Source organism: Leptodactylus fuscus, chromosome 4 (assembly GCF_031893055.1).
Source record: "Leptodactylus fuscus isolate aLepFus1 chromosome 4, aLepFus1.hap2, whole genome shotgun sequence".
NCBI classification, from domain to species: domain Eukaryota; kingdom Metazoa; phylum Chordata; class Amphibia; order Anura; family Leptodactylidae; genus Leptodactylus; species Leptodactylus fuscus.
The window spans coordinates 208,835,946-208,862,754 of NC_134268.1; the positions used below are offsets into that span (position 1 = coordinate 208,835,946).

Consider the following 26,809-nt stretch of genomic DNA (forward strand, 5'->3'; position numbering starts at 1 on the left):
TTCAGCAGGATAATGCAATGCCATGTCATAAAGCTGGAATCATCTCAGACTGGTTTCTTGAACATGACAATGAGTTCACTGTACTCCAATGGCCTCCACAGTCACCAGATCTCAATCCAATAGAGGAGCATCTTTGGGATGTGGTGGAACGGGAGATTCGCATCATGGATGTGCAGCCGACAAATCTGCGACTGCAACTGTGTGATGCCATCATGTCAATATGGACCAAAATCTCTGAGGAATGCTTCCAGCACCTTGTTGTATCTATGCCACGAAGAATTGAGGCAGTTCTGAAGGCAAAAGGGGGTCCAACCCGTTACTAGCATGGTGTACCTAATAAAGTGGCCGGTGAGTGTATGTAGCTATAAAATAAGGGATGAGAGATAACATATTATATAATACATAACGGATAACATATATATATATATATATATATTATAACATAAATGACATTACATATATATATATATATATATATATCACATCCTTACTGGACTGGATACAAAAGAGTTGGAGAATATTAATTAGAATTATTAGTAAAGTTGTTTCGTTTTTCACTTCGGGTGCCTGACAGAACCGCTTGGTGTGAACATGCACACAGTCATTGTCAGGGCGCACAGTCGCTATCAGCCGCATATGCCGCAGTGTGTGCACAGCCGCCGTCCTGTCAGACCCCCAGAGCGGAAATTTTCAGGGACGCGTCACGTGACCCTCCCTGCATCACGTGCCTCCTACGTCACCACACCTACCAGAGCTGCTCCGGTGTAGCCGCGGCCAGGCTTCCTGCTCCGCTCAGTGTCTCCCCCTGTCTGCTGCCGCCGCTAGGTCAGTGCCGTGTATGTGGGGGGTCCTGTATAGAGCAGTGTACATACTGTGCGGTGATCCGTCCGCCGCAGGTGGGGTGGGAGGGCTGCAAAACTTGCAGGTGGGAGGTGCAGGGGTTGGCGCTTGTAGTTTGGGAAGCTACAGGTGGGGTGTGCATGCTGGGGGGGGGGGGGGTCTTCTCTGAGCTGTGGCCCCTTAGCCCTATAGATGCGGTAGACACTGCAGCACAGGGTATAGCAGAGGTGACTCATGTTGGCTGTGACAGTGTCTGCAGGGGGACCAGGAGATCTATAGGGTATATAGAGGGGGATTCATATATCTGACCAGGGTATATACAGGGGTAGTCATATAGCTGACCAGGGTATATACAGGGGTAGTCATATATCTGACCAGGGTATATACAGGGGTAGTCATATAGCTGACCAGGGTATATAGAGGGGGATATATCTGACCAGGGTATATACAGGGGTAGTCATATAGCTGACCAGGGTATATACAGGGGTATTCATATAGCCGACCAGGGTCTATAGAGGGGGATTCATATATCTGACCAGTTGTGGGCGCCGATCTATAACTGGTGGACAATTATAAGCTTACATTCGACAAAAGTAGCTTAAATAGAACAAAAATCTGATTTGTTACAAAAATTGTTACAATGAATCACTTGGCTGACCAGATACCTGAATAAGACACTGATCTTCTAAGAAAGTAAGATGTAGATGTAGCAGAGCCGAGTTAGTCATCGGGGGTGAACTACTGACTGCATTACCCTAACTGGACTCTTATTTGACGTCAAGTGGTTGCCCTAAAATCAGCGCTTGTAATTGCATGTCCTATTCTTGTTTGTGTATTTTTGTGAGAAACGTATAACCCTAATACAAGTAGAACAGGTATGTGTAGAAGGCGAGCCATTGAAGGGTTAAATGACCATTTCAACTCTGTTAGATAGATATCTGCCCCTAATAGTCAATGTGTATGTAAAAACAGAAAGAAAAGCATACAAGGGACGGCTGAGCAGGTGCTGGGGAACCACACGTTTCAGAATGCCCTGTATCCATATCATTGGTTGTAAGAAGTTCTGAAGTATGAAATGGGGTTCCCCCTGATATTGCTGTTTCTGTCTATCATGCCTCGTGTTCCCCAACCTGCGCCTTGCCCTGACAGCCTGAGACTTGCTGGGAGTTGTAGTTCAGCAACGGTTGGAGAACGCAACGTTAGAGGGTTACACATTCGGGATGAGCCCCATTTCCCAGTTCAGAACTTCTTATAACCAATTATAGACTTATATGTATACATGTCATTCTGAAACTTGTAGTTCTCCAGCAACTGCTCGGCCATTCCTGACCTTCTGTGTGTGTGTTATATATACTTTCTGTGTGTATATATATATATATATATATATATATATATATATATATATATATAGTGCTATATAACTAACAATTGTAGCAGGGCTGAGATCAGCTATACAGAAAAAATCAGAGACAGACATTCTATGTGTGTAACCGCTACAGTTCCACAAGTGTCCAGAAAGTAAGGGTGGGCACTGTTACCATCCAAGAACCCCCCCTACCATCTGAAGATCACCGGTTACCATTGCATTCTTAAGAGCACCTTATGGTTACACTCAAGGTCCCCCACACAACCCCCATGGACATTAAGTAAGGTCAGACCCCTTTAAAAAAAATGGCAATAAGACACATTGGAGGATAATGTAGAAGAAGTAGGTTTGGGCTGGACCCGTCCCAAAGACTATACCACACTACATTGGTACCTTCTAATTATAGCCAACAAAGGTGCCCCGGGGCGAGCCTCATTATATTTTATACGCGCCATAATAACCTCTTATTACTGGTTATATAGGTAAGAGATTCCACAAAACTCACGGCTGGTTTGTAAAGACTGAAATGCCCCGATCCAAAAATAAAAGGGGCCGTATAGGATCAGATTAGGGTGAAGCTCCTCCATATAAGACACCTGTATGATAGGGATGTTGCTGGTTCTGATGTGTAAGGTGATTAATATGACCCCCCCTCCTATAAGGGAGGTCTCTATTTAAACCCTTCATTTTTGGGATCAGATGAGGTCCCGGTAGTCAGATCCTCACCCATCACTTAGTAATATGGATGCTTTGCATTGCCTGTGGTGGGAAAACTTATTTAAAGGGACTGACCTTGTGTTATGCCTATTGCAGGGCCTGCGAGGATGGAGGAGGGGGCACATATATATTTTGTCACAATACAATAGTTCCCTTAAATCGAATCCCCCTCTGGCAATCTGTCTTTAGCTTGGGCATGGCTGTCCATGAGGCAGTAAATAAGTCATTGTGCGGGGTTGTCACTGGGTTCTTCACGGTTTGACAAGCAGATGAAGAACTGTCATCTGCCGCTGCCAAGACTGCACAACCTCTTGGTATCATTTGCAGCCCCCCCCCCCCCCCCCCAACAGCTTTTGAGGCACAGAAGTGCTCGCTGCCAGTTCCTGAATCCTTGGCTTGTCGAGTCTGGCAGGAGAAGCGAAACATAGAAGATGCTATACACAAGGAGATACTGGGGCCGACTTCAGAAAGCGGAACAGCGTGAACACCGGAGATCTCATAAACAACCCGGGGCTCATTCACATCATCCTTTATAATATGGAGCCTTTTTAGAAGTCTATGGATTATGGTTTTTGTAGATAGAGACTTTTTGTATTTCTATGAAACATATTATATTTGTATCGAGCCTTTTCTATGTATACAGAACCTCTTTGTGAGTACATGGAGCCTTTTTATAGGCAGTCTGGTTATGTATACCGAGCCTTTTATGTTTCTGTGGAGCCTTTTATATGGCCATAGAACCATTTACATCTATACAGAACTTCTAAATAAGTCTATGGAGCCTTTTTATTGGTAGACGGAGCCTGCTTATGTATATGGAGCCTTTTTATATTTCTATAAGGCATATTCTATTTATATAGAGCCTTTTATATTTGTATGGAGCCTTTTATATGTATACAGAACTTCTAAATAAGTCTATGGAGCCTTTTTATAGGTAGACAGAGCCTGCTTATGTATAGGGAGCCTTTTTATATTTCTACAAAGCATATTTATAATAGAGCCTTTTATATTTCTATGGAGCCTTTATATATATATATATATATATATATATATATATATGCAATTGTTGATGTATATAGAGCCTTTTATAGAGAACTTCTCAATAAGTCTATGGCGCCTTTTTATAGTTAGACAGAGCCTTCTTATTATTATGGAGCCTTTTTATAGGTAGACAGAGCCTGCTTATGTATATGGAGCCTTTTAATAGGTAGACAGAGCCTTCTTATGTATATGGAGCCTTTTTATATCTCTACAAAGCATATTCTATTTCTACAGAGCCTTTTATATTTCTATGGAGCCTTTCTATGTGCCCCCTAGAGCCTTTGAAGTGCATACAGAACCTCTTTATAAGTCTGCGGTGTCTTTATATATCTGCGGAGCATTTTATAGGTATATAAATATCCCATTAACTATCGCGAGCACCTTTGGATCCTCACAAGGACTTTCACTATTAGAATACACAATCTGTACACCACGAATGGGGTGTTTCGACACCTCAGTCCCTTGCGCAAGACGTTCAGCTGGTTATTATAGGGACAGACAGGCTCGCTTAACTCTTTACTTTTCAGCACTGCTTGTTTTGCACATCTAGGCGATGATTCCTTTGCTTTGTGGTAGAAATAGCGCCACTGTTATCCGCAGGTTGTGTGTGATATTGCAGCTCAGCCTTTTTAATTTGCATGGAGCTGAGCTAAAACACTGGGTACAACCTATGGATAGGAGTGTACACTGAAATATTTTCTCCTGGAAATAATGTTGGAACATGCCACAATTCTGTGTAATCCTGGGGCTGCAATAAAGGAAGCCCTCATACAGAATGGCAGTGTAATACCGCCATATGTACGAGCCATTGTATGCGGCTGTTCCCAGCCCTAGGACACTCAGTGAGAAAATTACAACCTACACAGGATCCAGATCAAGAAAAACACAGGACACGGTGACAAGTCCCGGCTTGTGACACCAAAGTCGATATAATAAATGTATCTGTGACTCAGAGAATTGCTAAATCCCACATATCCATCCTGCGCATTGACCACATGCCAGATAGCTCTGAACGCAAGGGAGACGCAAGGCTCCTGTCGCCTGCTAGGTGTGCGTACCAAACCGCTATACAGGGGCAACCTCCCTTATACAGCTCATATTGGAAAATCTGCCTGCTCCTTATTGTAAGCAAAAAAACTGCAGAGAAAATGACTGTAGAAATAGTCTGCAGATAAGCTGCGAGGCCTGACACGCTGCAAGGTAGAAAGCATTCACAAATTACAAGGCGTCTCAGTGTGTGTGGGTGGGAAGTGCAGCAATTGTGCTCTTCTCAGTCCTTGACACACAAGGAACTCCTCCAGGTTTTGCCTTTTCAGAAGATGAAATTAGGCAGTGTATATATGTGTGTGCATATATATATATATATATATATATATATATATATATATATATATATATACACACACACAAGGAGAGAGATATAGTGGCTCATATAGCAGAACTATTTCAGTAAGGGACTGTCCATATACTGAGTGTATAGCGGTGACCTGTATTCATGGATTGTCGATGGCCACTGAAAGATGCAGGAGGGCTCAGCTGTGGAATATAATGGATCAGGGTTATAAGGGTATAGGCAGATTTCCACTTTCGCTGATTAGTAAGCTTCTTACACAGAGAAGTGTCTTGTCGCAGACTTCGTGGCTTAATCAATCGCAAGATCTGCAACAAGATTGAGCAGGACTCTTATATTGTAAATGATGAGATGGAGAATCGGAGCGGTATCCGCCTAAAGCAGCGCAAAATTCTACCGTCTACCTTTAAGACTATAAAGGATTAGTGGCAAGTGTTTTAAATACTTTCAAGACTTACCCCTGCCTGCTCATAGAGAAAGCCTGTGAGTCCTGCTCCCCCTACTCATAGAGAAAGCCTGTGAGTCCTGCTCCCCCCACTCATAGAGAAAGCCTGTGAGTCCTGCTCCCCCCACTCATAGAGAAAGCCTGTGAGTCCTGCTCCCCCCACTCATAGAGAAAGCCTGTGAGTCCTGCTCCCCCCACTCATAGAGAAAGCCTGTGAGTCCTGCTCCCCCCACTCATAGAGAAAGCCTGTGAGTCCTGCTCCCCCCACTCATAGAGAAAGCCTGTGAGTCCTGCTCCCCCCACTCATAGAGAAAGCCTGTGAGTCCTGCTCCCCCCACTCATAGAGAAAGCCTGTGAGTCCTGCTCCCCCCACTCATAGAGAAAGCCTGTGAGTCCTGCTCCCCCCACTCATAGAGAAAGCCTGTGAGTCCTGCTCCCCCCTACTCATAGAGAAAGCCTGAGTCCTGCTCCCCCCTACTCATAGAGAAAGCCTGAGTCCTGCTCCCCCCTACTCATAGAGAAAGCCTGTGAGTCCTGCTCCCCCCCCACTCATAGAGAAAGCCTGTGAGTCCTGCTCCCCCCCCCCACTTATAGAGAAAGCCTGTGAGTCCTGCTTCACCCCCCACTCATAGAGAAAGCCTGTGAGTCCTGCTTCCCCCCCCCCACTTATAGAGAAAGCCTGTGAGTCCTGCTTCACCCCCCACTCATAGAGAAAGCCTGAGTCCTGCTCCCCCCTACTCATAGAGAAAGCCTGTGAGTCCTGCTCCCCCCCCACTCATAGAGAAAGCCTGTGAGTCCTGCTCCCCCCCCCCCCCACTTATAGAGAAAGCCTGTGAGTCCTGCTTCACCCCCCACTCATAGAGAAAGCCTGTGAGTCCTGCTTCCCCCCCCCCCCACTTATAGAGAAAGCCTGTGAGTCCTGCTTCACCCCCCACTCATAGAGAAAGCCTGTGAGTCCTGCTCCCCCCTCCCACTCATAGAGAAAGCCTGTGAGTCCTGCTCCCCCCTCCCACTCATAGAGAAAGCCTGTGAGTCCTGCTCCCCCCTCCCACTCATAGAGAAAGCCTGTGAGTCCTGCTCCCCCCTCCCACTCATAGAGAAAGCCTGTGAGTCCTGCTCCCCCCTCCCACTCATAGAGAAAGCCTGTGAGTCCTGCTCCCCCCTCCCACTCATAGAGAAAGCCTGTGAGTCCTGCTCCCCCCTCCCACTCATAGAGAAAGCCTGTGAGTCCTGCTCCCCCCTCCCACTCATAGAGAAAGCCTGTGAGTCCTGCTCCCCCCTCCCACTCATAGAGAAAGCCTGTGAGTCCTGCTCCCCCCTCCCACTCATAGAGAAAGCCTGTGAGTCCTGCTCCCCCCTCCCACTCATAGAGAAAGCCTGTGAGTCCTGCTCCCCCCTCCCACTCATAGAGAAAGCCTGTGAGTCCTGCTCCCCCCTCCCACTCATAGAGAAAGCCTGTGAGTCCTGCTCCCCCCTCCCACTCATAGAGAAAGCCTGTGAGTCCTGCTCCCCCCTCCCACTCATAGAGAAAGCCTGTGAGTCCTGCTCCCCCCTCCCACTCATAGAGAAAGCCTGTGAGTCCTGCTCCCCCCTCCCACTCATAGAGAAAGCCTGTGAGTCCTGCTCCCCCCTCCCACTCATAGAGAAAGCCTGTGAGTCCTGCTCCCCCCTCCCACTCATAGAGAAAGCCTGTGAGTCCTGCTCCCCCCTCCCACTCATAGAGAAAGCCTGTGAGTCCTGCTCCCCCCTCCCACTCATAGAGAAAGCCTGTGAGTCCTGCTCCCCCCTCCCACTCATAGAGAAAGCCTGTGAGTCCTGCTCCCCCCTCCCACTCATAGAGAAAGCCTGTGAGTCCTGCTCCCCCCTCCCACTCATAGAGAAAGCCTGTGAGTCCTGCTCCCCCCTCCCACTCATAGAGAAAGCCTGTGAGTCCTGCTCCCCCCTCCCACTCATAGAGAAAGCCTGTGAGTCCTGCTCCCCCCTCCCACTCATAGAGAAAGCCTGTGAGTCCTGCTCCCCCCTCCCACTCATAGAGAAAGCCTGTGAGTCCTGCTCCCCCCTCCCACTCATAGAGAAAGCCTGTGAGTCCTGCTCCCCCCTCCCACTCATAGAGAAAGCCTGTGAGTCCTGCTCCCCCCTCCCACTCATAGAGAAAGCCTGTGAGTCCTGCTCCCCCCTCCCACTCATAGAGAAAGCCTGTGAGTCCTGCTCCCCCCTCCCACTCATAGAGAAAGCCTGTGAGTCCTGCTCCCCCCTCCCACTCATAGAGAAAGCCTGTGAGTCCTGCTCCCCCCTCCCACTCATAGAGAAAGCCTGTGAGTCCTGCTCCCCCCTCCCACTCATAGAGAAAGCCTGTGAGTCCTGCTCCCCCCTCCCACTCATAGAGAAAGCCTGTGAGTCCTGCTCCCCCCTCCCACTCATAGAGAAAGCCTGTGAGTCCTGCTCCCCCCTCCCACTCATAGAGAAAGCCTGTGAGTCCTGCTCCCCCCTCCCACTCATAGAGAAAGCCTGTGAGTCCTGCTCCCCCCTCCCACTCATAGAGAAAGCCTGTGAGTCCTGCTCCCCCCTCCCACTCATAGAGAAAGCCTGTGAGTCCTGCTCCCCCCTCCCACTCATAGAGAAAGCCTGTGAGTCCTGCTCCCCCCTCCCACTCATAGAGAAAGCCTGTGAGTCCTGCTCCCCCCTCCCACTCATAGAGAAAGCCTGTGAGTCCTGCTCCCCCCTCCCACTCATAGAGAAAGCCTGTGAGTCCTGCTCCCCCCTCCCACTCATAGAGAAAGCCTGTGAGTCCTGCTCCCCCCTCCCACTCATAGAGAAAGCCTGTGAGTCCTGCTCCCCCCTCCCACTCATAGAGAAAGCCTGTGAGTCCTGCTCCCCCCTCCCACTCATAGAGAAAGCCTGTGAGTCCTGCTCCCCCCTCCCACTCATAGAGAAAGCCTGTGAGTCCTGCTCCCCCCTCCCACTCATAGAGAAAGCCTGTGAGTCCTGCTCCCCCCTCCCACTCATAGAGAAAGCCTGTGAGTCCTGCTCCCCCCTCCCACTCATAGAGAAAGCCTGTGAGTCCTGCTCCCCCCTCCCACTCATAGAGAAAGCCTGTGAGTCCTGCTCCCCCCTCCCACTCATAGAGAAAGCCTGTGAGTCCTGCTCCCCCCTCCCACTCATAGAGAAAGCCTGTGAGTCCTGCTCCCCCCTCCCACTCATAGAGAAAGCCTGTGAGTCCTGCTCCCCCCTCCCACTCATAGAGAAAGTCTGTGAGTCCTGCTCCCCCCTCCCACTCATAGAGAAAGTCTGTGAGTCCTGCTCCCCCCACTCATATCAAAAGGTTTCAAGTCCTTCTCCCTCCCCACTCAGAGAGACCCTGTGAGTCCTGCTTTGTCACTTTTTGTGACTCTTAGTCGCTTTGTAGGAGTCCTGGCAGCCTTTAAATAGTCTTTTACAGGAAAAAAAAAACGAAATCAAATTATAGAAAGTGATATACCCGTCTATGTACAGTGCAGATCTGGCGGCACAGCAAGGAATAGGCGGGAGTCTCAGGTGTCGGACCTTCACTCATCATGATATTGTTCATCTATCCTAAGGATAGGCCATCAGTGTCTACTTTTGGAAAACCCTATAAGCGGACCTTACACTTACAAGATTCCTACTAATCACAAGTACACCTAAAAGTAAGAACACCATAATAACTACATCTGACGGGGTACTAAGTATCCCCCCCACCTATGGCCTGTCAGATAATGGTTGTGTTCATATTGTTCTATAGTGCTGGGGACACCAATCCTTAACAATATGGCGACATTGTCACTAAAGATAAGGCCCAGATACATTACCACAACGCGACAAGACCTGATATGTCAGATATATTATTTCCGTCTGCTGTGGATTGAGCACACTCCGTCCTACATCTAGTAACCCTGCTCAGTCTCATACTCTCCACCATTAAGCTTAGCTCATAAGAGTCCAAGGAGCTGAAATCGGCAACGGGGTGTCTTTATGTGGGTCGATTGTGGTGATCACGAAACGCCATTGTGTCCATTAAAACAAGTTGAGGGTGATTCACATTCCACTGCCTGAGAGTAAGAGCTCACCCAGGGCTGTATATAGTGACTATACAATGGTATATACAGCATCACCTCATTGCACACAATACAAAGCCACATGTTCTACATGTGCATGAGGCCGGACAAAAACTTTGGCGCCAGCTGAGGAGGGCCCTCACTATTGTTTGATCTGTTAGGTACATGTTGACTACATGATATTCATCTGCTGCACCATAGACGGACTCCTTATGTTGTACAGACCAAGGCCAACTGGAAAAAAGTGGCTAAGTACTGGGGGGTCAAATAGATTTTTTTAAAGTTTTTTTTTGTATCCTCTTCTAATGCAATTTTTTTTTTTTTTTTAATGTAGGTCCCCGAAGAGCCGAGCAGAACAATGGGCTGCCAGGAAGTGCATGCGGTCACCCTACTGGCCTTTGTCTGCGGTACGGCCTCCATTGCGGGTCTTTTTACGGCCACCTTGTTGCCCCAATGGAGGCAGATGAAGCTGTACACCTACAACCGAAATGAGAAAAACTTGACGGTCAGCGTGGGCATGTGGGTGAAGTGCATCCGGGAGGAGTGGTCCAGGGAGTGCCTGATTTACGACACCAAGTGGTACGCCAGCGTCGACCAAATAGACATCCGCGTCCTCCAGTTCGCCCTCCCGTTCAGCATCCTGACAGCCGCCTCCGCCCTCGTCCTGTGCCTAACCGGAATATGTAACACCACCTTTAGCTCCAACGTGCCGAATCTAAAAATCGCCAGGTGCGTCATCAACAGTTCCGGCTGCCATCTTGTGGCGGGCTTGCTGTACATCCTGGCGGGTTGCATCAGTCTCACTCCATCCATATGGTCGATATTTTATAACGATGTTCTGAACAGGAAGTACGGGCCGTATTTTACCTACGACATTGCCGTCTTTGTCGCCATAGGTAGCTCCGGGGCCTTGTATTTCACAGCGCTGTTACTGTTTTTATGGTATTGTGCCTGTAAGTCTCTCCCGTCGCCATTTTGGCAGCCGCTCTACTCCCATCCCTCCAGCATGCACAGCTACGTCGCCCCTTCGTACGCCTCACGGTCCCGGATGTCGGCCATTGAAATAGACATTCCTGTAGTCACTCATACTGCCTAGCTCCATCCATCCCACCTCGTGCACTTTCATTCCCCACCATTCCCTGTATTAGTGATTTTCTGGTTTTATTCCGTTGATCAGTATCGGCTCCATTTTCTTTTTGTTATATTGCGGTACTTTTTATGTTTTTGTAATTGTTTGTGTCGCTTATTTTAATTTTTTTACTTTTTTGTACGGTTTTACGCATCTGCACACTCATTTCTGCTATGCCTTGACCTCTATACAGTGATGTTTTAGTTTTTGCACAACATTGCGCTGACGACGTATCGTTTTTATAGTTGTACTATTGATATTTTCGAAGAGTCTGTGAATAGGTCTCTGCAGTTTCAGATTAATACGTAAGCCATGGAAGATTTAACGCAAAATTAGACCCGTAGCGGTCCGTTCACCTCTAGCCATTCCCAGCATTACGTTATATGGACCCAACGAGTGCCTGAACAAAACATTGAGAGATGTTTTTGGAATTTTTTTTTTTTTTTTTTTTTTTTTAAATATTGAATGAGGAGTTTCAGAATTTTTGCAAATTGTAGGTCATGTCCTACATTGGTCAGTGGGATTTTTATTTTTATGCACAACCCAATGGCGTGCTGCAGGAACCAAAAATAGGATTAACTAATTGTTTGCCACTACTTTAGGCTACGTGCACACAGCCATAGGGGTTTTACTGTTCACAAATACTGATCCGTACCGTATCAGTATGTCATTCGCAGTCACAGATCCCACATACATACATATATATATATATATATATATATATATATATATATATATATATATCTGCTCTGTGTTTTATGGATAGTCTCTACGGCCCAGACACTGATCAGTGTGTATGTGGCTACAGAAATGAATGGGTCTGTATACTATCCGCAATGGTGGAAAACAACTACGGTAATGTGCGTGGGGCCTAAAGAGAAGCTAAATATGTTTTGTATACTTGTACGACCCTCTTAAAGGGGTTTCTCCTCAAGACATTCTTGGCATATCCACATAATATGGCTAATGATGTGGGACCCGGCTCTAGGAACCATACCTACTTCAGAATGAAGTCCTGGCTCTTGACTATGACCTCAATGAGAAGATTGTAGTCAATGGTAGGGCCTATGAAAACATCGTATCTACACTGTTTCCGTAACTCACATAGAAGTGAATGGGATTTACGTAGAACAGTGAGCCACACATTCCATAACCCCAAGGTGGCCATATACCTTCAATAGCCATCAGCCGAATGCTTATTTGGCCCTATCAACCATCCCTATGTTCATAATAGTGGAGGGGAATACGCTACCGCCATACACTTCAAATGATTGGGCATGTTAAAAGACAATATGTCCGATCCAGTCTGCCATTGATGGCAAAAATCGATTGGTTCTAGTGTGTGGCCATATTTCTACGATTCTCATTGAAAAAATAGGCGATGGTGTTAGCTACAATGGGCCTTTCCAGTGCCTGTCCATCCCAGCTTATAGATGGGGGCAGAGTCCCTTTTATGACATTCATGTACCTCATAGGCCATATATAGGGGGGGTTTCCAGATGGAACCATCAATGCTTTGTATATTTAACTCCTTCAAAATATGGAAAAAGAAGCAAAAAAAACCTCATGTTCTATGTAATAACTATCACTTACTGGAGGAAATATATAGGGGATAAAAAAAATCTATATTTTTTACAGAAATATTTTAAATACATTAAGAAAATCTGTATAATAACGTGTCAGGTTGGTGATGGGGATTTTGCCATAAGAGACATATTTTTTAAGGCATATTGAGTAATATAGTATCAGACCCCATTTCTTACCCGCCCCCCTATGATGGGGCCTACTGCTTGTGGTCAGTCCGACCATCACAGACCAGTGGAAGGTTGATATACTTTAATGTGACTGGCAAAATTGATGTTCTGGGCCTAAATTTATGTAAACTATTAGAAAGCGGGCCTTGTTACCCATCGCATTTGTCATGAGCGATCCTTTAAAGGGGTATATCCATTTTAACACTTTATCTCCTATCCAGGGCTCAAACCTCCACCGATCAGAAGAGCCGAGGACGTTTGAGAGGTAATCGGGCCTAACTTATCAATTAGAGCACCGGCCCGGCCATGGCATAGCCTTTGGATAAGGGATAACTTGTTAAGACAGACATTTAAAGGGGTTGCACAACATGGCTGACATCACGTCCATTCTTCACATGGACATGCTGCAGCTCAGTCCCATTCTTTTAATGGGATGTCGCTGTGACCAACGGATGTGATGTCACTTCCTGAGAAGAAGAAAGCGGACATATTTTCGAGGTCCTGCGCAACCCCTTTCAGGTTCTATCTGGAAATATCAAAAGCAGATATTGCCTTATCATCATTGCTAATATTTGGGTTGACTCGTACCGGTCCCTACAGCACAGTGTGAATTATTTTTACAAGACACTACCAAGACACTCAGTCCCATTCTTTTAATGGGATGACGCTGTGGCATGGCCATGTGACCAACGGATGTGATGTCACTTCCTGAGAAGAAAGCGGCCATGTTTTCGAGGTCCTGCGCAGCACAGTGTGAATTATTTTTACAAGATGCTACCAGGTTTTTTACTACAGATTAAAAAAATAGGAGTTATTTTTCCACCAGAGAGCAAAAAAAAAACCCGAGACTGACCATCCGATGCAATGCTAAAGGTTTCCCTTCTATAGCTGGTCCCCGAGAGATTGTCTGCTGTATTTTCTATGCAGTCTATAGGTATTTTAGCTGCTGGTGTCAAGTGCTTGGTTTTGTTACGTTCTCTTGATGTTTACATGCCGGTCATGTTGAGTATTGACGTATTTTTATGAAATGGTGAAATAAAATTTTGAATGACTGGTCTGAATGTTTTCTCATATTTGGATTTTTTTAATTGAGACCTATTGAATAGATGTCTGAACCATCACAAGGTCTCAATACCATTGTATCCACAAACTGATGGAGCAATACAGAGATAATTAACTTATGAATATGCAAATTAACTGGCAAGTGCTCTGGGGGCGGGACTTGATTTTCCACAGTTGCCTAAAATTTGGCAGCACTTCTAGAGGAGACTTGGAGCACTTATGGCTGTCTATTGGGAAACCAGCCCCGCCCACAGTGCACTTGAAGCTAATTTGCATATGAATAAAACAAATATATTGTTGCATTGCTTCATAGGTTTCTGTACAAAATGTTTTTTCGGCTACTATTGGGGAGTATTATGGACAGTTTTATATTAGGGAACCCTTTTAGGTACGATCGCCATGATGTACCCTATGGAAGTCCACCCCCTATAGTTTCCCTATGTGGGTCTTCCTATACTATGATATTCAGCACATAATGCTATATGATTAGTTCTTGTGTTGGGTTATAGTACTGTACCCCTTTTAAAGGGATGTGATAGACAAAAAACTGCTTCCGAAAACCTTTTCAAAAACCGCATAAGTAAAAATCTTCAAATACCACAAAGGTCTGAACCCCCTCCCCTAAAATCTGCTTCAAAAATTTCAATGACAGATCTACGTGTACTGTGAAAGAGCTTTACTAGAATAACCTGTCACTAGAGATGAGCGAGTACTGTTCGGATCAGCCGATCCGAACAGCACGCTCGCATAGAAATGAATGGACGTAGCCGGCACGCGGGGGGTTAAGCGGCCGGCCGCTGTCAAAGCGGAAGTACCAGGTGCATCCATTCATTTCTATGGAGCGTGCTGTTCGGATCGGCTGATCCCAACATTACTCGCTCATCTCTACCTGTCACCTGTCCACAGGATAGCGGATAACTATCTGATCACTATGGGATCCAGTGCGGTGACCCCTACCCATCAGGAGAGCACATGTTACCCATGTGAATGGTGCAGTGGTCATACATGTAAGGTGGTGTCACAATACCGTTGGTGTCCGCTCAGCAGTGTCCGTGGCTATTGTCCATACAAGATTTTAGCAACGGACACTAGCTGGTCCGTTTGCGATTTCCATTCATTTCAATGGGATTTTATCTTGCGTTCTTTAGTGTCCATTTACAATCATGTCTGTTTTTTCAAGTGGACAAAAAAAAAATCCTAAAAAACGAACAGCATGAGTCTGATATATATATATATATTTTTAAAAAATATTGAGGTCTATGGGTAACAGACAGTAACTGATAGCCATTAGAGATGAGCGAGTACTATTCGAAACTCCCGTTTCAAATAGCACACACCCATAGGAATGAATGGACGCAGCCAGTACGCAGGGGGTTAAGCGGCCGGCTGCCAGCAAAGTCTGCGTGTCGACTGCTTCCATTCATTCCTATGGGTGCATGCTGTTCGAAACTGCCGTTTCAAATAGTACTCGCTCATCTCTAATAGCCATCAGTTACTGTCTGTTTGCACCCAATATGATAGGTGTGAACCCTACCTAAGTGCTTCTCTATGATCAGGCTATGGATTGCTGTACTTGGTCGTCACCATCAGTCCCATAAAGACTGCCATAAGTGTTCCTGTAGTCGGAGGGGGTTCCTAAAGCCAATAGCCGCTTCAAAGGGAATGGGAAACCTAAAGGAAGGTTTCTGCTATATCCACTCCTGGTTTTGTCTTAAAAAAAAAAAAAAAAAACTGCAGCAAAACCTGCACCTAAAAATGCACCTTTTTTTTGCAACCTGTGACCTCGGAATAGATGCAAGATGGCTACCAGCTTTCCAGATTGTCCATTGTTAATGCACCATGGGCTCTCCAGGCTCACCATTAGTAGAATGCAGGAGATAAGCGGCTGTTATACACTCATCCCTGCTTATCTCTCCAGGACACACATGACCGAAATTAAGTATCGAGCAAAGCACCCTGAAATCAATGGCTTCCCAGAATAACAAGTCGATGGCGCTGCCTGTCAATGCCCTGATCCGAGGAGACCTCCTGACCTCCAGCTGCACTGAAGGGAGAGGCTAACTCCTCGCAAGGGGTCATCCTGTGGATATGCCATATATACCAAGATGGAAATACGCCTTGAACAGTTGTCACCCTCCCACCACCCCCATACACATCGCATGCAAACCTGGCCAAACATCTTGATCACACATGATAAAATTCAACCTTCCATAAATGTCATCTATCAGGGAAGAATCAGGACAACCCAATACACATAAGACGAATGGGCAGTAATAACAGCAGGGTGTATAAGGCGTTGTAGAGGCACTTAAAGGGGTTGTCCACGATATTATAGTATAGTGGCAGGAGGCCGGGGAAGGTGAAAAAAACCAAAAACCCACACTCCCCTGTCTGTGGTGCATTGGACTCCTGGTGCCTGTGGTGCTCTGGGGTCTTGTTCTGGTTGCAGTCCCTGCCACACGTGACCACTGAGACCATCCAGCAGCCTAAGGAAAGCACACGGGATGTCACTTCCAGATGTCACAAGTGACGTGGTGGTTCCTTTCCTTAGGCCACTGATTGGCCTTAGTGGTTACGTGCGGCAGGGAAACCCCCGGGGGTCACGTGGAGACCGGACAGAGGCCTGGGGCATCGGGGATGGGTGAGTGTTTTGTTTTTATTTTTTCTCCTTCCACAATACTAAAATATCATGGACAGCCCCTTTACGGTTACGTTCACATCTGCTTTGGGGTCCATCAGAGTCTGTGAAATCGCGGATGTAAATGTCTGTTGGCGAGAAAATGACAGATATCTGACGGACCCTTTTATAGTCAGTGGGGTCTCTTGAGGTCCTTTATTATCCATAGTCAGATCTGTTTTATTGATTTTCTGGTCCTACAATGGCGAATAAGAATGGATTACACTATGCAGGTGTGACCGCGCCCTAACACGTGTTATAGTAATGTAGAAGCGACTTACGTTTGGTTTGTAGGTCTCTCCTGGTTCAATGAGATATGTCTGATTCCCATCACAGAACATCCCACTGGCAAAAATCAGAAGAAAATATATTTGTTAATTCTTTAGGGAAATACACATGTATTATTATTATTATATTATTATTTTCATTGTTATTATTATTATTATTAATAATTTCATTATTATTATTTTCATTATTATTATTATTAATTTCATTATTATTATTATTTAATTATTATTTTTTTCATTATTATTTTTATTTTCATTATTATTTTCATTATTATTATTATTATTTTAATTATTATTATTATTATTTCCATTATTATTATTATTATTATTATTATTATTAATAATTTCATTATTATTATTTTCATTATTATTATTATTATTAATTTCATTATTATTATTAATTATTATTATTTTTTTCATTTATTTTTATTTTCATTATTATTTTCATTATTATTATTATTATTATTTTCATTATTATTATTAATAATTTCATTATTATTATTATTTTCATTATTACTATTTTTTTCATTATTTTCATTATTATTATTGTTATTAATAATTAAATTAATAATAATAATTAATAATAAATAATTAATAATTCTAACAATAACATCATTTCATCTTTTTATGGAGATTTTTAATGCAGTATATATAAAAAGTTGTGTAATTTTAGCACAAATTTCCTTTATTTTTTGTACAGTCTTTTGGCTATTTTTAGGAGCTTTCTACAGTAACTTGCAAAAGTTTTAGGCAGGTGTGTAAAAAAAAAGGCTGCACAGCAAGAACGCTTTCAGAAATACAAGGGTTAATAGTTTATTTTTGAAGTGAATGAAGAAAACAGAAATAAATCCCATCAATATTCGGCGTGACCTTTGCCCTTTGCCTTCCATCAGTTCTTCTCGGTACCTGCAGACAGTTTTTGGCAGGGAGGTTGTTCCTGCCGCCATCTTGGAGAACTAAGCACAGATCTTCTGTGGATGTTGCTTGGTCCAATCAGTCTGTCTCTTCATGTCATCCCAGACAGACTGGATGATGATGTGATCAGGGCTATATCTGTGGGGGCCGGATCATCACTTTCCAGGACTCCTCCTCCAAAGGGCAAAGGTCACCCCAAATATTGGGATTTACATTTCTCATGTTCTTTGACAAAAGTAAACTATTAACCCTTTTATTTCTGAAAGCTTTCTTACTCTGCAGTACTTTATTTCCCCACATGTGCCTAAAACTTCTGCACTGTGAGCTTCCACAATGCATTGTTCTGCTCGCAGATAAACAGAATCAGACTCACACAGAGCATATCTTGATTATCTTATTCACTAATATAAGAAGTGAATTAAAAGAAAGAGTAGACATGCTGACTCTGGTGCAAAACTAAATTACAGTGGAAAAAGATATCTGTGCTTCATCTAGGAAGACACTGCCCTCTGTTGGTCAGAACAAGAAATTGCAAGTCAGTCTGAGCCCATTTGGTAAAAGAGCAGCAGGTTAAGTCGACTGTATATATATTATGGCTGTTGCTGCAAGCACAGTAGTTGGCACTGTTATGGGATACTATGGAACTAAAGGTATTTGTTATATCACTTAAAGGGAGTGTCACCAGACCCAGCATATCACCCCAGCCCTGCAGATAGATAGGTTACTGTCACCAGACCCAGCATATCACCCCAGCCCTGCAGATAGATAGGTTACTGTCACCAGGACCAGTATATCACCCCAGCCCTGCAGATAGATAGGTTACTGTCACCAGACCCAGCATATCACCCCAGCCCTGCAGATAGGTTACTGTCACCAGAACCAGCATATCACCCCAGCCCTGCAGATAGATAGGTTACTGTCACCAGACCCAGCATATCACCCCAGCCCTGCAGATAGATAGGTTACTGTCACCAGACCCAGCATATCACCCCAGCCCTGCAGATAGATAGGTTACTGTCACCAGACCCAGCATATCACCCCAGCCCTGCAGATAGATAGGTTACTGTCACCAGAACCAGCATATCACCCCAGTCCTGCAGATAGATAGGTTACTGTCACCAGACCCAGCATATCACCCCAGCCCTGCAGATAGATAGGTTACTGTCACCAGACCCAGCATATCACCCCAGTCCTGCAGATAGATAGGTTAGTGTCACCAGAACCAGCATATCACCCCAGCCCTGCAGATAGATAGGTTACTGTCACCAGAACCAGCATATCACCCCAGCCCTGCAGATAGATAGGTTACTGTCACCAGACCCAGCATATCACCCCAGCCCTGCAGATAGATAGGTTACTGTCACCAGACCCAGCATATCACCCCAGTCCTGCAGATAGATAAGTTACTGTCACCAGACGCAGCATATCACCCCAGCCCTGCAGATAGATAGGTTACTGTCACCAGACCCAGCATATCACCCCAGCCCTGCAGATAGATAGGTTACTGTCACCAGACCCAGCATATCACCCCAGCCCTGCAGATAGATAGGTTACTGTCACCAGACCCAGCTTATCACCCCAGCCCTGCAGATAGATAGGTTACTGTCACCAGAACCAGCATATCACCCCAGCCCTGCAGATAGATAGGTTACTGTCACCAGAACCAGCATATCACCCCATCCCTGCAGATAGATAGGTTACTGTCACCAGACCCAGTATATCACCCCAGCCCTGCAGGTAGATAGGTTACTGTCACCAGACCCAGCATATCACCCCAGCCCTGCAGATAGATAGGTTAGTGTCACCAGATCCAGCATATCACCCCAGCCCTGCAGATAGATAGGTTAGTGTCACCAGAACCAGCATATCCCCCCAGCCCTGCAGATAGATAGGTTAGTGTCACCAGACCCAGCATATCACCCCAGTCCTGCAGATAGATAGGTTAGTGTCACCAGACCCAGCTTATCACCCCAGCCCTGCAGATAGATAGGTTACTGTCACCAGAACCAGCATATCACCCCAGCCCTGCAGATAGATAGGTTACTGTCACCAGAACCAGCATATCACCCCATCCCTGCAGATAGATAGGTTACTGTCACCAGAACCAGCATATCACCCCAGCCCTGCAGATAGATAGGTTAGTGTCACCAGACCCAGCATATCACCCCAGCCCTGCAGATAGATAGGTTAGGGTCACTGGAATCATACAGTGTTTTTCACTTGTGAACAGCCTCTGTTGTGGTTGTCAATGTGCAAATTAGCTCATGGAGGCAACAAGGATGTTACCATTGCTCCAAAGAGAAAAGTGGCATCTCCCTCATTGCCCCAAACAGCTTAATTGAATATTAACAAAAAAAAAAAAAAGAATGGAAGTAGCAATTCACACCATTTGATGCGGGGGACCGTAACCGATCTATTTTTTATGCTGGGTTTGGGTCTGCTGACACTAACCTATCTATCTGCAGGGCTGTGGTGATATGCTGGTTCTGGTGACACTAACCTATCTATCTGCAGGACTGGGGTGATATGGGGAAGGGGGGGTCTGCTGACACTAACCTATCTATCTGCAGGGCTGGGGTGATATGCTGGTTCTGGTGACACTAACCTATCTATCTGCAGGGCTGGGGTGATATGCTGGTCCTGGTGACAGTAACCTATCTATCTGCAGGGCTGGGGTGATATGCTGGTTCTGGTGACACTAACCTATCTATCTGCAGGGCTGGGCTGATATGCTGGTTCTGGTGACAGTAACCTATCTATCTGCAGGACTGGGGTGATATGGGGGGGGGTCTGCTGACACTAACCTATCTATCTGCAGGGCTGGGGTGATATGCTGGTTCTGGTGACACTAACCTATCTATCTGCAGGGCTGGGGTGATATGCTGTGTCTGGTGACACTAACCTATCTATCTGCAGGGCTGGGGTGATATGCTGGTTCTGGTGACAGTAACCTATCTATCTGCAGGACTGGGGTGATATGCTGGTTCTGGTGACAGTAACCTATCTATCTGCAGGACTGGGGTGATATGCTGGGTCTGGTGACACTAACCTATCTATCTGCAGGGCTGGGGTGATATGCTGGTTCTGGTGACAGTAACCTATCTATCTGCAGGGCTGGGGTGATATGCTGGGTCTGGTGACAGTAACCTATCTATCTGCAGGACTGGGGTGATATGGGGGGGGGTCTGCTGACACTAACCTATCTATCTGCAGGGCTGGGGTGATATGCTGGTTCTGGTGACACTAACCTATCTATCTGCAGGGCTGGGGTGATATGCTGGGTCTGGTGACAGTAACCTATCTATCTGCAGGGCTGGGGTGATATGCTGGTTCTGGTGACACTAACCTATCTATCTGCAGGGCTGGGGTGATATGCTGGTTCTGGTGACAGTAACCTATCTATCTGCAGGGCTGGGGTGATATGCTGTGTCTGGTGACACTAACCTATCTATCTGCAGGGCTGGGGTGATATACTGCATCTGGTGACACTAACCTATCTATCTGCAGGGCTGGGTGATATGCTGGTTCTGGTGACACTAACCTATCTATCTGCAGGACTGGGGTGATATGCTGGTTCTGGTGACAGTAACCTATCTATCTGCAGGGCTGGGGTGATATGCTGGTTCTGGTGACAGTAACCTATCTATCTGCAGGGCTGGGGTGATATGCTGGGTCTGGTGACAGTAACCTATCTATCTGCAGGGCTGGGGTGATATGCCGGGCCGGGGTCTGGTGACACTCCCTTTAATCCACACCATATCAATAGGTCCCTCTTGCAGCACAGATGTTACCAGGTGTGTGCTGACTGTATACAGCTGTAGCGCACTCTCTAGGGCTAGTATTTGTCACTGTTCACACCCGTCAAGGTTGCTGTCACTTTAGTGGCAAGGATAGTACAGTGTGCAGCGATATTTTTGCCATCAATATGAGAGAAATCTCAGTGAGACGTTGTAGGAATCCATTATACATCAAGGGGCCTATCAGTCATATCAGGATTGTTGTACAGTGATCCATCACAGCGTCATGGCTTCCATTATAAAGAGTAGCAGTGACCTCGGTGTGAACAGAGACATAGCTCATGATAAATGTCTGAAAGGCTCGGGGCCATATCACCATATTCTGCTGTTTGTACAGACATATAGTAGTAGAACATTTAGATGAATCTTTCCATTGATTTCGATAGATTATTCCTGAGGGCAGATGGCGGCCACTAGACTCCGATCCATCAGGATTGTGCTGTTTTTGGCGCGGAAATCGGCGTACTCTGCTACTCTATACTGGTGCTAGATTTTGGGGAGTTTTTTCTCATCTAACCAATTTATGTAAGATGACCCTTCCTAAGGTTCCCTTTGTGGACGTGAAATAGCGGACGTCCTCCATTAGGATGAATGGCTCCCACCTTGGTGGACTAGGCCCTGTCCTATAGTATATGGTTATCCATTCATTTAAATGGACTTTATGTAATACTACATGTCACCTATAGTGGCCACTGCAGGAGAACTGATCAGCCAGCGATATTATCTGGACACATGCATAAATTGTGATAACAAAACGGTGGTCTAAGGCTCCATATTCTAAGAATAGGACAACAGTGTCAGAACCCCACCAATCAGAAAATCCCTATAAACAACTTATAACTGGTGAAAACAATTTAGGGTGGCCACATTATTAGAGGGGTGTAATACTAGTATACATCTTTGTCCCATGGAGCCCTTTTATTGTCTGTGTGGAGGGCATCTGGGGAGGTCATAACTCTTGTTCTTCTGCCTCCCCTGCTGGCAGCCTAACTCCCAGGTCACATGGCCATCTCCACTTTACTCAACAGACCTGTCACCATAGCAGAAGGGAGTCGGTGACATTTATGATCCATAGTGAAATAATTCTTCTTAATTTTCTGATATATGTTATATTCTGATTATATCTTATTACTCAGCATTAAAGCTCTAGATGGCCATTTACATTTGCATAACTGTTATGCTTGTATATTACCAGAAGAGGGCAGCAGAATATCATTTAATTTTTCTTTAAAGGGATTCTACCATTAAAACCTTTTTCTGTGGATAAGACGTCGGAATTGTCTTTAGAAAGGTTATTCGTCTCTTACCTTCAGATGTGATCTCCGCCGCGCCGTTCCTTAGAAATGCCATTTTTTACCGGTATGTAAATTAGTTCTCTGGCAGCGATGGGGGCGGGCCCCAGCGCTGAAAATGCGATGAGGGCGCCTCTATCTTCGGCTGCATCCTCCCCTTCTCTGTCGTCTTCCTCCTGCTTCACCTCTGACGCCTGCGCAGTTGGCTCTGCCAGTGAGACACCAGTAGAGCCAAGTGCGAATGCTAGCCGGCAGCCATTTTTGGGAGGTTGCTCTTGCTCTTGTAGTTCAATGCAGGAGCGGCCTCCCAAAAATGGCCACCGGCGGGCATTTGCACTAGACTGTTCTGGTGTCTCACTGGCAGAGCCAACTGCGCAGGCGTCGGAGGTGACGCAGGAGGAAGACGACAGAGAAGGGGAGGATTCAGCCGAAGATAGAGGCGTCGCAGGATCGTGTTCTCGAGCTGCAGTGGGGACGCCCTCATTGCTGCCAGAGAATTAATTTGCATACCGGTAAAAAACGGTATTTCTAAGGAACGGCGCGGCGGACAACACATCTAAAGGTAAAAGACGAATAGCCTTTCTAAAGACTATTCCGACATCTTATCCACAAAAAAAGAGGATTTAATGGTAGAATCCCTTTAAGTGTTGGCTCAAATTCTGCAAGATACCTATAGGGTACACAAGGGGATACCATAGGGAGGTATGAAAGGAGATGAGTCAGTGCCCTAACCAGTGTAAGTCCAGAGCATATATAACCCTGTAAGTAGCCCAATCCCCAGTATACAGTTAGGTTATACAGTTATATCATCTGATTTATGTAACATGCAGAATAGACATTCCAGATCACTTACTGAAGTCCATGACAAGTTGACAGAGCCACGAAAGACTTGGGCTTGCCTCGAATTTGGCCCTGGTAGTAACAATGTTCTCCACCCTAAAAAAAAAATATGTACATGTAATATAGATCTCCCAACTTTTTAGATGGTCAAAAGATGGACACATAGATTATTGGGTGAAAGTGTAAAATCTATTTGCATAGCACAGAGAATATCTGAGTATAGACATTTTAAGGTGTAGGATGCACCAAACTCTGATATATTATATACGTTGAGGTGTAATATACAGTTAAGGACCAGATAGTTAAATGGTCACTAATTTTTCAGACAATTTAGTCTCACATCATAGAGTATGTGATTCTGGACCAAAATGTAATGCACTTTATTTAAACATATTACTGTTTTCTGTCTGAAAAATGGCTCTAAAGTTCCTGCCACTAGGTGTCTCCCTTCTAGCAAATTTGCTGTTCACTCCCTGTTATTAAGGAGATTCTGTCCATAGTTATCCCTGTGAAACAAGATAGGTTCACATTGAGTGGAGGAGGATGGACTGTTCTCTATTCACAGAGTGAATATAGAGGGGGGAGGCTGGTTTTCCTCTCTCCACACAGCTGGAGGACTGAAAGCATTTCACAGCTTACAAATGTAAGAAAAGTCTTCTATGTACTTGTATCTACCTCTGGCTACTTGTGTTATTGCTGAAGAGATGTTTGTCATAGGCAGTACGCTCAGAGATTTCTCTTTTTCTGTGTCAGGGATCTGTTTAGCTATATGATGCCCTGTATTTGCAGTTCAGTGTCCCTGGATCTCCTATATGATGGATACTTGGGTTGTTCTCAGCTATTTGTTTGCAGTTTTGCATATTACACTCCTGGACATATATACAGTAGTCTTTTCATAGCATAAGCCGAACCTACAAAGAAATTAGATCTTCCACTTTTACCCGGCAAGACCCTCAGCAGATGACAAGCTGCCGGTTGCAGGAGCCAATATTCTGCAAGTGGCATCGAATCTATAGGTTGCACTTGGCATCAAGCAGAATTCCAATACAGTCTATAGGGGATGGCGATCCTACAATGTAAATGTCACCCATTAGCACGCTGCCAGATCTTCAGTAGTATCCCACGTACCGTCTTCCCTCGGCGCGGTGTCGGTGCGGGGTCCACTGTAACAAGTTATTTACTAGAGGGATGGATACAATCTGGCTACAAGTGCAGAGGTGGATTTGTAGAGAAGATCTGCAGAGAGCGGAGATTGATGTATGATGATTAAAATGGCAGAACGTAAATGGCAGCTTGCTGTGCCATCTGGCCAGGAAATACAACATAGGCAGAATCTTCGTAATAGCTGCTACTTCTTATTATCTGCAAATTGCTGACTTGAAATTAGCAGCATTAAAAACAAGGCGTATAGTACCTGCGCCAATAAATAAAGGAAGACTCCGCACAAATCCCATACAAGGGGGGGGGGATTCTGTCTTATAAATGCCATTCCTCCATTTGTGTTTGGAACATTTTTGTGCTTAGAAAAGAGGCCTTAAAGGTGGAGACTAGCTGCCGTATACTGCACAGTAAGAAGAGGAGAATCTGCTCTGTAACTGCCCCAGGACCATGCAGGACATATAGAGAGAATACATAGGAAATTGCACCAAAATTTTGGTAATAAAAGAGGTCTCAAGAAAGAGGAGGGGTACGGAAAAGTGTCAAGCAACATGCACAAAATTTATCACACGGCACAAGTGACACCATGTCCACATCTGCCCCTGGTAAAGACCCCACGCTTTTTTTGTTGCAGATTTTGCTGTGGTTTTTGGCCGTCCCCCTCCTCCCCCTAATCTTACAGGAGTGGGGTGCAGAGCCCTGATCCAAACGTTGCCTGTGATCTCATGATCTGAAGGACGTGAGGTCACCAGAAACCCCGGGGTTCATCAAAAGCATGCCCGGGACCAGGTAAGTAAATTATTACTCCCCATACAGCCCCTTTATTTTTCTAAACTGTAATTTTTATTGAAAAGTTTTAAGAAAACAGAGACAACAGTAGGGGGAGGGCTAACCGTCCCATCCCCGAATAGGCAAGAATCCTTTAAATAGACCAAACAATAAGAAGAGGGGAAAAAAGAAAAAGGGGAACAAGGGGAGAAGACAGGAGAAAAACAAAGGGGAAAGAACGAGGACGGGGAAAACAAGGATCAAAGCCCCCGTAAAGTACAATATGTGTCCCAGGGGGTCCAGATGGAGCAGAAGGCGTCCAGAGTATTATTGAAGCTAGTAGTCAAGAATTCAAGACTCCTCACATCCTTCATTTGAGCCAAAAGCTCAAGACTGGAGGGGGGCGGGGAAGGGGTTCATATTTTTGCAGTTTCTGGCAATGAGGGTCTTTGCTGCTGTACAAAGGTAGAAGAAGAGCCTGGATGCCTTGCTGCCCAGGTGTCTAGAAGGGAAGTTCAGGAGATAGACAAGGGGGACCCCGTCTAGGAAGAGGGAATCTGTCAGAGACCTAACCTCCCTCCAGAAGCCCAGGATAAGGGGACAAGTCCAGAAGATATGGTACAGAGTGCCCTCGGTGGTCCCGCAACACCACCACCCCGAGGGAATCGTTGGGTTCAAAGTGTGAAAGAGGGCGGGGGTATAGTACCAGTGCACCAGCAGTTCATACTGAGCCTACGGGAAGGTCACACACTGAGATGACTTCTGAACCTCAGACCACACAATCTGCCACTGTCCCAGGGAAATAGATTTACCCTCCGCCTCCTCCCATAGAGACATATAGCGGTGACTAATAGGGGAGCCATTCGCTTGAGTGGCAAGAAGCTGGGAGAGTGAGGAGATGAGGCCCTTGGTGGAAGTGCCTGAACAGCAAATTTTCTCGAAAGGCGTGGGGAGTCATATCGTAGACCAGGGGTAGGGAATGTACGGCTCTCCAGCTGTTGCAAAACTACAACTCCAAGCATGCATACTTGCTCTGCTGTTCTTGGAACTCCTATGGAAGTGAATGGAGCATGTTGGGAGTTGTAGTCTTAGGGTGCTTTCATATGGCATAGCGCGCCGCTCCTTTAGACACATATACACGTGTCCGAGCGTGGCGCTTCAATACAGAGCCCACTGATTTCATTGGGTGCCAATATATGCGTGCTACCCATTGAAATCAATCGGAGGCTTTTTTACCTATTGATTTCAATGGGTAGCACGCGTATATTGGCACCCATTGAAATCAGGGTCAACCATA

At 45.6% G+C, this 26,809-nt stretch overlaps 2 protein-coding genes across 4 annotated transcripts in view; one reads left to right on the forward strand and one right to left on the reverse strand.

The window, feature by feature from the left end:
• Positions 1-26,809, reverse strand: part of ADAM22 (ADAM metallopeptidase domain 22) — a 138,155-nt gene that overhangs the window by 50,556 nt on the left and 60,790 nt on the right. For all 3 annotated transcript variants that reach the window (XM_075271708.1, XM_075271707.1, XM_075271706.1), the window contains exons 5-6: positions 23,600-23,682; positions 16,737-16,800 (exon numbers count right to left, since the gene is read on the reverse strand). In XM_075271708.1, coding sequence (XP_075127809.1) covers positions 16,737-16,800; positions 23,600-23,682 — 147 coding nt within the window. The remainder of the gene's footprint in view (positions 1-16,736; positions 16,801-23,599; positions 23,683-26,809) is intronic.
• CLDN12 (claudin 12) lies at positions 731-11,427 on the forward strand. The gene is made up of 2 exons (XM_075271757.1): positions 731-825; positions 10,168-11,427. The coding sequence occupies exon 2, from the start codon at positions 10,192-10,194 to the stop codon at positions 10,927-10,929; it is 738 nt and encodes a 245-aa protein (XP_075127858.1). The 5' UTR covers positions 731-825; positions 10,168-10,191; the 3' UTR covers positions 10,930-11,427.

Coding starts and splice junctions, on each gene's coding strand:
- CLDN12 (XM_075271757.1), top strand. CDS start 10,192: ATGGGCTGCCAGGAAGTGCATGCGGTCACCCTACTGGCCTTTGTCTGC.